This window comes from Drosophila montana, unplaced genomic scaffold (genome assembly GCF_035044405.1).
Source record: "Drosophila montana isolate Dmon_TW-CO22-7 unplaced genomic scaffold, ASM3504440v1 contig_2481_1, whole genome shotgun sequence".
In the NCBI taxonomy this organism is placed as follows: Eukaryota; Metazoa; Arthropoda; class Insecta; order Diptera; family Drosophilidae; genus Drosophila; species Drosophila montana.
Window position 1 is genome coordinate 2,536,951 of NW_026997351.1, and position 12,073 is coordinate 2,549,023.

General features: G+C 37.9%; 1 protein-coding gene across 2 annotated transcripts; it reads left to right on the plus strand.

Annotated features, from left to right (window-relative positions):
- The first annotated feature begins 455 nt into the window (after window positions 1-455).
- On the plus strand, window positions 456-8,862 carry Gs2 (glutamine synthetase 2). 2 transcript variants are annotated; one of them, XM_064682357.1, is made up of 5 exons: window positions 456-815; window positions 3,132-3,304; window positions 7,154-7,494; window positions 7,559-7,750; window positions 7,810-8,862. In XM_064682357.1, exons 1-5 carry the CDS (start codon window positions 805-807, stop codon window positions 8,200-8,202), a joined length of 1,110 nt encoding a protein of 369 aa, XP_064538427.1. In that variant the 5' UTR covers window positions 456-804; the 3' UTR covers window positions 8,203-8,862. The 2 variants fall into 2 exon arrangements, with proteins under 2 accessions (XP_064538427.1, XP_064538428.1); XM_064682358.1 differs by lacking the exon at window positions 456-815 and adding an exon at window positions 2,796-2,956 and having other exon boundaries at window positions 3,120-3,304.
- Window positions 8,863-12,073: the final 3,211 nt, after the last annotated feature.

Consider the following 12,073-nt stretch of genomic DNA (forward strand, 5'->3'; position numbering starts at 1 on the left):
TGTTGAAATTCGAAACATTTGGAGATTATAATGCATCCATTGTAATGAAGATCGTGGTTGGAATATATTGTTTTATTCGATATTCGATTGTACAAGGTTTGCGAACTAATTGCCCTTGGAGCTAATAGGCGGTAGTGAAAAGATTCTTGAGCCCTATCTTAGGCCGCCTCCGATATATATGTACATATATGCATATGTATATGTATAGTTCATGTAAATATGTTGGCATACACGAGACAATTAAGCAATCAGCGCCAAACGCAAAGTGCGAGAATCTTGAATGGGTAATTAGCACATTGTAGGTCTATCTGTTATTTTCAGACGTCATAAATATAATCAAGAGCCCCACATCGCACCTCCGCTGTTGTTGTCCCATCTGTTGTCCACGTCCGAAGTCGAGCGGCCGACATGTATAAAAGCTGATCAATCGACGCTATAAGTGCGCAGTCCGTCAAGAAAATCGCCATCGTCTCTCGATTCCGCGCGCAGACGACAAGCGTCGTTTCAATAAGAACCAAATCGAACTCAACTACTCGAAATCCCGCCATATCGTGCTCGTCATATAACCAGTTAACTCGGACTCGTACTCGGACTCGGACTCGGATTTTCGGCCAAAAGTAGATCGTGAAGATCGCAATCATTAGCTGCTCGTTGAACTTTATTTCCTACGCGCATGTTACTCAACAACAAAAAAAAAAACAATACCAAAAAGAAATAAAATCAACTTTTAAATACGCAATTTTTGGCCAATTAACGCTGCGAGATAAGAAAAACGTATACAGATATCGCACAACTTTATGCAACATGCATTCATCGTAAGTGGAAATACTTCTAAAAATAGTTGAGCCTGAATCAACACACATACACACACAGACATGGCACATACATGCACACATGCATTCATACATCAGCAGGTGTATCCTTTTCATATACCCATAATATTCAGATATTCATTAATGTTGCACACATTTTTAAATTGAAGTGACAACTTAATTGTTAAATAATCAAATATTTTCGATTTGACAGGATCAAATTTTTGTATATAATAGTCAACCGATTAGTTCGTTTAATAGAAAATTTAAGAACTTCCCACGAAACAAATATTTTGCCCAAATTGTAGAAAATCGCCATTAAAGAAAACACATTCTTTATTTTAAAAAAATGTGTTATTGTATTTAAAAAAAAAAAACTTTTCATCTTAACTCATTTTTACTAATTTTTTTACTAATTTAGAGAATTATTTCTTCTACAACAAGAAAATGTTCTGAGTTATGAAAGTTGTTCAAAGATTTTCTAAAATTTAGTAAAACGGTTTCTTTGAGTGTACATACATATTATTTATACTCTATTGAATATCAAACCTGGATAGCTTAATAGAAAAATCAATAAGAGCATATTCCTAGCCTTACCTAAATCTCATTACTTGGGATTCTGAAAATCTATAAAATGTATGTGAGCTAGAAATGAGAAAAGTGAGAAAAAATGTTTACTTACTTTACTTTTATAGTAACTAAGTATATTATAGTAAATAATACTAATAATTTAGTTAATACAAAAAATGTCACTAGAAAGAAAAAGGGAATTATGTACACTATTTTATTAATTTATGTTCATAATCATATAACACGTACATACAAATATGCATTATAGATATGTTCAAGCTTAAACGATTCATCATTTTATTTTGTTGGTCAAAGAACTGTATTCAATTCCCGAGTAACTCGCAGATTTACTCAAAACAGAATCATTCCCAGGAAGATAATCATACGGAATCAGATAATCAGACCTAAATAGAGAGCACTCGTTCATAGTTATATCTAGCCATTGGAGCACCTCTAGTTATATGCCAACATACATGTAGATTTCCACATACATACGTACATATCCGCACGTAGGGAAATGGTAGTCATGCAAATAGAGCTAGAGATGAGAATCAACGGGCACATACACACAAATCTATGTATGTATGTACATACATCCGACATCAGCCGATAGCAATGACGTTGCATATCGCAGAAAGTTGACGTTCTGTTGTTATCTATACCGGCATCGGATTCAGAGATGAGCGCGTGTCGTAAATACATACATATATCGTGTAAAAAATTAACTGTATTCGAATTCACTTTGATTCTGTCGTTGCTTTCTCGCGGGGAAGCATACTTTCATGAGCACACTGAAAGAAATGAAGTTGTAAAAGACAATGTTAAGACAATCCCATCCCAAAATGTATGCTAAATAAAAGTGCTCTCTTCTAAATCCAGAAAACTGGAATCTGAAATACATGATTTAATTGAATACTTATCAGCAGCTCATACAAATTCGATGATCGTTAATCCAAATAGCGTAATCGTATCGTAAACGTATCGTATACGACACGTGCGCACCTCTAAGCGCAACCGGGACTTTTGCCGTTTCTTGATCATGCAGCAGCATGAAGAAGAAGACGAGCAAGCGAGCAGAGGAGCGCATGCGCTGGCCGTCAGCGCGTAGCAAGCTGCGGCAGCGACAGCGGCAGAGACGGTGGCGGCAACGGCAACGGCGACAGTGGGTTGTAGGCGCGTTGCGACCTCTGCCTCAGTCGCTGCTGCTGCGTTGACGACATCAACAGCATTTGCTTTTGTTTTTGTTTTTGGGTTTTTTTTTTTATATTTTTATTGAATGCTGTTGTTGCTGCTGCTGCTGCTGCTGCTGCGTCCGCCGGCTGTCTGCTCAGTTTGTTGTAAGTAGTAGCAGTAATAACAATTTGTTGCTGCGGTCGTTTGGGTTTTAGTTTGTCGTTATAAATTGAGTTGGAATAACGCATTCCAGCTTAGTCGTGTTTCAGTAACGTTTACGCGCGCAGCTAATATTAACTAAAGCATTCCAATAAAAGTTCCTTACGAACAAAACGAAAGTAGCAAAAAAACAAAATAACAATATTATAGAATAAAGGCAACAGTAAAAAAAAAAAAAACAGGTGCGCAGATAACTTAACGATTGCATGGAAATCGTGGGATAAAGCTAACTGTTTACTTTTCATTTCACTTTCACGCACACACAAACACAAACACACACACACACACACACACACACACATTATTACCCAAATCCTGCCTGGCTCCCCACATTAAACCGCCCAGTATGTCGTCTAGAATTCTGGAAGACTCGCCCAATGCGCGCATCAACAAGACAATTCTGGACCGTTATCTGACCCTGCCGCTGGAGGAGAACGTTGTGCAGGCCACCTACGTGTGGATCGACGGCACCGGCGAGGATCTGCGCTGCAAGGATCGTACACTCGACTTTATACCAACTAGCCCAAAGGGTAAGCGCATACGAAAAGTAGAAGATAAAAAAGAAACAAAAACAAATTAATTCCCACGCAAGCTACGACCTAGACACTCGCACTGGCACCGTGGTCTCGCACCCGGACCTGGCCTCGCTCTCCGGCTAATCTAATCATCTGCCAAATGGCTTAACATAGTTTTCTACTGGCAGCTCTGAGTGCCTGTCAGCATGTCAGCCCGCGTGGCCCGTGTGGCCCGTCTGGCCAGTCTGTCTGATTTATATCAGTGCTCTACTCTTCTCCAGGCACTGCTTAGGAGAGATTAACGGCTAAGCCATATATAGAGACTGCGTGAAGCAAGCAATACACAAGCATAGCTGTGCCGGCTACATTTCGTTTCCCATAAGAAGTCTTGGAGTCTATGTAGAAAGTATTCAACTTCTTGTTAAAATCAAAAGATTTTCGAAAATTCGAAAACTCTTTATCTACCAAATGTGGTCTATATCCACTGTATAACTGTATAGTAAATATGGATATATGTAGATACTATATACCAAATATAAATAATGATACTATATGCCAAATCAAGATAATGATACTATATATCTACTATATATATATCATATATAAACCTCTAAACAATATAGATATAGACTTCCGCAGGCTAAGATCTCGTTAAACCTCTATGCCCACAGCTATATCTATATCTATCTATCAATTGGCTAAGCTGCACTTCCAAAATATGTAGCAGAAACTTTGACCTTTGGCCTGGCACGAGCCCAACGTCTGGGGCAGCAGTTCGGCTCGGAAGTTGGCGCACAAACGTTTATTGTTCCACAGTTTATATGCGTTGAATTTTTAGTACAGACTTTTTGATAATGGGATTCCGTTCATAAAGGCGTACAACTTAAAAGGGGTTTCACGCTGATAATTGATTACGCTTTAATGTGTTTGCCAAGCAGTCACAATTAAATTCGTTTATATAGTATATGGCCGCAATTAGACACGGCGCGTGTCCGTCGGCAAAAGATCGGGTTTTGAAAAAAAAACCCAATTTAAGAAGATTTTCACGTGCCGGATAACGCGGCGTATGCGTAACGTGCACTAGAATTAATTGTTTCAATGCAAACTTGCTAAGATATAATATATATATACATATATATATATATGTATATATATTATAATGTACGATTTTGTATATAACATGTACATTATATTTCTAAATATAGTTTAAAGACAGGTTAAGCACTTGTAATTAAACAAAAGCGCAACAAATATGTACAAATCATTTTAACTCGGAAGTGCAGCAACAATTATATACAAAGTGCAACAACAACAACAACAGCAGCAACAACAGCAGCAGCAGCAACAACAATAATAATATGAGAGACTTGATTAAATACATTTAGTTCCTTCTTTGGACTCTTGCGTCATATTTGACAAAAGTTTTAATACTTTGCTTAATTACTTTGTTTATTTTGTTGGTGCCTTATGCTCTTGCTATGTTATTAAAATGTTTTAATAGATTATTAATTAGTTTTTTTTTTTTTTTGTCGTATATACTTTGTCGTGTGTGCTCATTATTAATCGGGCACAACAGAAGACTAAATTGTGAACAATTACTAATTAAGAATCTCTGCTGATAACTGTGTCTATGCAGGCCCCATACATATGTGTGCATAGATAAATATACATACACACATCTATGTATATGTGTATACACTTTAAGCTACAGATGCAGACGGATAGGTGTGAAATGTGCCAACACGTTTCCACACAATTCGCACTGCGAAAATTACAGGCGACATCTGGCAGCTGGCGTATGCGGCGTATGCGTAATATTGTTGCCCACAGCACACGCCGACGACGCGTGCCTGAATCTGGCTGGGAATAGAGCAGCAGCAGCACGGTCCGCGTGGGCGTCATCCATATGCATATACATATATGCTGAACTTGAAAATACATATACATATGTATATCAAAGCGATTTGGCTGGGATTTGCCTGGCCAGTTCCCAGTTCCAAGCAATTACCCAAGTAATTGCAATGCGCAAATTCAATGAGCGCCGCAATTGAGGCAAATGATACTCATTCATTATGGACAAATGACATTAAAGGCTCCCATTTGCATATCGAATGGCAATCGCGAATTGGCCACAAATGCATAACAAATCCAAAAAGTGGCCAATTAGGCTCATCCTTAGAGCCCGGCCCGGCCCGGCGCCAGCCCTTGACAACGATTCAACTTGAGGCTGTTTATCAAGTCTATTGGCTCTGTATGGCACCTGGCACGCGGCGATATCACAGCTGCGGCTGGGTAGGGGGTGGGGGTCAGCTGGCCAAGGGGGCTTGGAGCAAGCGTGAGGCACGAGATTGTAAATGAAAACGCTTGCCCAAGGTAACAGCTGACGCTCTGACGGCTACGCCAGTCGGCTCTAATAATAGAACTTTTCTATTACCAACTTTAATAACACAGCCCGCGCTCTGTCCCCTTTGCACTCTCTGTCCTCCCTTTGACTTTATTATTTTTTTTTTTTTTGCATTTTTTGTTTTGTTATTAAAGAAATTTGCCAAGCTAGAAACAAGCGGCTAGAATGCAAGCTAACTATTTAATAACGCTAAACAAAATTAGAGATGAGCGCGTGTCACGAATAAAACGTAATTTCTTTACTTGTTCAATATAAACAACAATGAGTATAATAATAAAAATAATAATTATAAGCAATACTACTTCTTTATTTGAATACTAATTATAATTATTGTTATTAAAACAAAAAACATAATATTATTGATAATAATAATAATAATAAAAATAATAATAATAATGTTATGTGACAATAGTTATTATTAAAATTGTTACAACAATTTTAATAATTAATTTTAATTGGATTGTTTCTTAAATATCGTGACCTAAAACGAGTTAAAAAAAATATATATGTATATACATGTATGTTAATATACAAATAATGTTAGATAATTTTAATTGTCAATCCAAAGAGAATTTATATGTGTAAATTGAAAAATGCTAAAGCCATATATATAAGTTTGTTGTCTGCTCCAAGCTATAAAATCGGGCAGAATTAATATTCAATTCTCAGAACGCATCATTTGACCTCATTTTGATAACACAATTTCTCTAAAATAATCAGTTATTATTTAGTTAATTTTTTGACTTCAACTGTGGAATATTTGTTTAAAAAACTAGAAAAAATTATGAGAACAAGAAATTATTCTAAAATGTGTATTTTTTGCGGATTTCCACAAATTTAGCAATAGTAGTTTTTGGAGCGTAATATTCTCTATACAACTCGCAGCGCGTTTAGTTTGCTAGCACGAACACGAATCGTGTCGTGTCACGAGACACGCGCCCAGCGCTGCGGGATCGGCAACGAGCGGATCGGATCATCAAGTAGCTCAGTTGGGGACGATTAAAATGCAACGCAAGTTTTCCGGCAGTTGTTGTTTGGCAGGTTCACGACAGACAATGCTGATGTACAGGGTTGGGTCGAGTTGTTGTTGTTGTTGTTGTTGTTGTTGTGGTTGTGAAACGTAATGCACAAGTGCGCAATAACAAATTTGAATTGTAATATATGTAATATATGTATATGTTATAATAATATATAAGAATATGCCTATTAGAAGTGACAGTAATATGTGGATTTAAGGCTTTTACGAGGCAGGAAATGGCACTTAGTGTCTGTTGTTATTGCTATTGTCATTGTTGTTGGGAGGCGTGAAAGTGGCACAAGCTGAAAACGGAAACCAATTAACACTAATTAATTAGAGAGTATCGCATTTCGAGTGCAAATTGACATACGAGGCCAATTGTTGACCGCAAAGTTTGAGCTCAATGATTTAATACCCAATTTGACTTTATCTAACGCTTTAGAATTGCCCGTTTGGAATTACGATGGCAGCTCTTGCTATCAGGCGGAGGGCAGCAACTCGGACACCTATCTGTATCCGGTGGCCATCTACAAGGATCCCTTCCGACGTGGCAACAACATTTTGGTCATGTGCGATACCTACAAGTTCGATGGCACACCGACGGCCACCAACAAGCGCACCTCTTGCCTGGAGGTGGTGAACAAGTGCATCGAGGAGGAGCCTTGGTTTGGCATCGAGCAGGAGTACACGTTCCTTGACTTCGATGGCTATCCGCTTGGCTGGCCCAAGAACGGTTTCCCAGGACCACAGGGTCCCTACTATTGCGGCGTGGGCGCCAATAAGGTGAGTGGATTGACTGAATGGAGATTTTTCGGGATCAACTAATCCATGATGGCACCTATGGCAGGTCTATGCACGCGACATTGTCGATGCCCATTACCGGGCCTGTCTCTATGCTGGCGTCAAGGTGTCCGGCACCAATGCGGAGGTGATGCCCGCCCAGTGGGAATTCCAGGTGGGCCCCTGCCTGGGCATTTCGATTGGCGACGATCTGTGGATGTCGCGATTCCTCTTGCATCGCATCTCCGAGGAGTTTGGCGTAAGTCGTTGTACCCTTGGCGAACAGCTCAAAGCCTATAGCAAATCCATACGATACAGATTGTGGCCACTCTGGACCCCAAGCCGATGCCGGGTGACTGGAATGGTGCGGGCGCCCACACCAATGTCTCCACAAAGGTGATGCGCGAGGACGGCGGCATACGGGAAATCGAGAAGGCCGTCGCCAAGCTATCCAAGTGCCACGACCGACACATTCGCGCCTACGATCCCAAACAGGGCCAGGACAATGCACGCCGTCTGACCGGCAAGCACGAGACGAGCTCGATCAACGATTTCAGCGCCGGCGTGGCCAATCGCGGCTGCAGCATACGCATACCCCGCGGCGTTAACGATGACGGCAAGGGCTACTTCGAGGATCGACGCCCCAGCTCCAATTGCGATCCGTATTCGGTTGTCGAAGCCATTCTGCGCACCATCTGCTTGGACGAGTAGATCACCAACCGCATCTGCATCGGCATCGGCATCTGCATCTCCTAATCTAGCTTGATGTTGTTCACCAGACCCGAACCCGAACCCGAACCCGGACCCGGACCCGCCGCAAACCCAGGCGGAGTAAGCATAGGCGTAGCCATACACAATCAAAACATATACTATACAATGTGTACCCAACGTAGTTTTTTTTTTTTTTTTTATTGTTCGGTCGAGTTCTAAACGAGACCCTTTAAGCAAATGTTAAAGATATATATGCATACATATATATATAAAGAGCTTTTTTTTTTTTGTTGTTGAAAATTGTTGTTAGGTTATAGAGATAAACGGAACACGTTGAAGAAGTAGGTTAACGATCGATTGCTGCCCATCGCAGGGCCCACAACAACAGTACCAAGTACACCACCAAACCACCCACCACCCAACCACCCACCACCCAACCACCCACCAGACCCCACCAAGCTGAACATGATGAGCCGAGACAACGGGTAGCGAAACAGAGAAGACAACGTTCCGGCTACCGGAGGGAAACATAACTATTAATGATATTATTTTAACATTAATTAATTACCTAAAATATCAATACATATACTTATATACACATACAAACATACGTACATACATATACTCCTTAGTTAAGTAAATGCACGAAAAAAAATTCAATTGCTGGCATTTTATTGAAGCGTTGGAAAACTGGGAAATGGCTATTTGGATATTTGTGGCATCGATATTTGACAGAAAAGTTGCCTTTCGATTCGGTTCGAAAATGAATTCGAAACTTTTCTCTAATATTTTGTTTAAAAAATTAACAAATTTTCTCTTTTTCGATAAGATTTAAGTTTAATCAAGCAAGACAATCCTGCTCAGTTCTGGCCAATTTATGCGGGCTGAAGGATTCTTGGTTCTTGCCAGAGTTTTAATTTGGCATGAAATCAGATGCCATAAAAAGAAAATTTCGAAAAACTCGAAAAAGGTCCTAAAATGCCACTGATCAAGAAAAACCCAAAAGTTTTGGTTAAGTTTTTCGAGTAAAAACTATATTCAATGCCAGGAACAAGTAATACAGTTGGCTTTGGTTTCGATTCGATTCCAACCAGCTCTCTTCAGTTCCTGAAGCTGGTTTTCCGAGTTTCCAAGTTTTAGTTCTGGCTTTGTCGTATGTTTTCAAAATTTATTTTCTATTGCTTATAGCCTGTTGTGCTGAAAATATGGCAAACCGTAAATAATTTCATAAACAAATGCAGGCTTTATATTATCGGACATCTAGCAAAGATGCATCCAATGATTGGAGCCAAAGTTATTTGTACTTTGAGTTTCGATCTATCCCTAAACTCCTTTTTTTCGGGCATCGATTCGACTTTTTTCTTTAAGTTGGCTTGATTTAAAGTTCGGTGCATTAAAAAACTTTTTTAAAATTCCAAATTCGAAATGGTTTGGAATCTTAATCTTTGAATCGCAATTATACCCGCAAAAATATCAATTGGCTGTAATCGAGAAGCAGGTAATAATAACATGTTGTTTTATTGAATTTTGATTTTTCTACCATTTTATTTACTCGCATGTATATATATTCTTGTGATTTATACTAAATTGTATACGAATCTTTTGTTGTCTGTTGTTTGATTTCAATATATATATAAATATATATATATTGTTATTGTTATTTTTATTTTTATTTTTATTTTTATTTGCTGGCCTCAGCCTTGTAAATTGTGTAATACGAAGTGTTTGCATTTGTTGTTTTAACAACGGTCCACAAAATGTTTGATTAGTTATAGTATATAGCATGCCATAGCGGCATCTATGCACATAATATGTATGTATACGAGTACTAAGTGTCTTTAACTTTATTCGCTTTTTTCTTCGTTTTTTGTTTTTTTTTTTTAATATAAATTTTGGAACAATTACAACACAATATTTCAATAGTATTTACTACAAATGTAAGTATCATCATGTTCATTCCTATATTTAAACAAACACTTTCGGTATTTTAAATTGTTTACTTAAATATAGCATTTTTTCTCTCAGTGTATTGTGTGTGTGTTTGTGAACATGTGTTTCAAGTAACAATAAACAAAACAAAAAATAATTAATTAAATTAAATTAAAAATAAACTGAGGAAAACTGAAGTGACATAAATCAATTTCGGTCTGAACATTGTAAGTTGTATAAATGGAAGCTGAATCATTCATATAAGTATTGTATTACATTAAGTGTATATATACATATATAGATATATATATGTATTTTCAAATACCTTCTGTATGTATATGTGCATGTATCTGTGCCTGTGAATTTGCATATCGAGGCAGCAACAAACAAATTATCTGCCGCTGCCAACTGATCAACGACCCGCAAGCCCCAAGCCCCAACGTGATTTGCATTTCGATTTGACAAGCAATTTATCAAAGTGCGCAGCACAACACGTTACGAGTTCAGCCGAGAAGTCAGGTCAGTTAGTCAGCTGATTGATTTTGTAATTAGCAACAATTCACAATTCGACTAGGGGTAAACATTTGCACAAGTGCTGCAGCTTTTCTTATGGCCATGCTAAAATTAGGCGATACTTTCACATGTTGGCTGTCAAACATTTTAACAGACAGTTTATCTGCCTTGTAAATATTTGCAATACATTGCACAGTGTTGGTCAAACCCAAACCAACTGGTGATTGACAGTTATATATCAAAAAATTAGACGTCACTTTCACATGTTTTAACAGACAGTTTATCTGCCTTGTAAATATTTGCAATACATTGCACAGTGTTAGTCAACGACAAACCAACTGGTGATTGGCAGTTATATGTATATCAAATATTTATTATTTATCGCCCGCGGTTCCAACAACCTGTCAACTTAGCATGGGCTTTGACAAGCACATAACAAATCATGCTTTAATGCAATCTAATACATGCAAACACGTACACACATACATATGGTACTAAGTGCTTTACAGATATGTTTGTCCATTATTTATGCTTCTTTTTGATTTTGTTTGTGAGCTTAGCTTTAATTTATCCTTGTTGTAAATTCCTTGTGTGAATACAGTTTGAGTGAAAGCTAAGGCTGAACTTAATTAAGTAACATTTATTGCGTAAAATTAGCAAATCGTACACATAAAAGGCAATGTACGATTGTAATTTAATATTGTGCGTATTAACTTCTGAACATTCAACTAATACGTTAAGTTTCTGTCGAGATTTGGTTGTACAGACATACTTAATAATACATTTATTAACATGTTGCCTGTTTAGAGAGAGAGAGAGAAGAAGCAGAGAGCGAAGGAGAGAGCAGGAACTATATTTGGTACGTTTTGTGGAATTGGGAATGTGCACTTCGAAAGAAGTCTGAAACATTTACAAATGCAAATGGAATTTGTAAGCTTGAACAGTGTTCGCTAATTAAAACATTTAATACTGACACATTGTGCAGCACTGGAAAAGCAACATGATTGTAAAGTTTGCCACACTACAAGCAAGGAACAGAACTCCCATTTTAAGGCGATAAATATGTATAAAGCTGTAAAGAATTTACAGAGAATTTACTCTGTAGGTTTCAGAGCAACATTTTGGACTCTTTTTTCACTCGAAATTAGCAAGTCACAGTTTTTTTTTGGCACCTTAAATTGTTAACTATATTTGACGAGTCCTTTTTTTTAAGGAATTTTAGAAAACTTGATGTGAGATCTATTGAAGTCCCTGCTGATTGGATTAAAAAGTTGAAAGTTTTGTGATTTCAGAGACTTTCTGTGTGAATACAATCGGCAGAACATCTTAATAAATGTATATATATGTATGTGCATGCATACTGAATTAAGATTTGTGACACATTATTCACTTAGAAACTACATATACATATATGTGGGTATGTATATGG

Coding starts and splice junctions, on each gene's coding strand:
- Gs2 (XM_064682357.1), top strand. Junction 3,305..7,153: donor TATACCAACTAGCCCAAAGG/GTAAGCGCATAC, acceptor CTAACGCTTTAG/AATTGCCCGTTTGGAATTAC. Junction 7,495..7,558: donor GCGGCGTGGGCGCCAATAAG/GTGAGTGGATTG, acceptor CACCTATGGCAG/GTCTATGCACGCGACATTGT.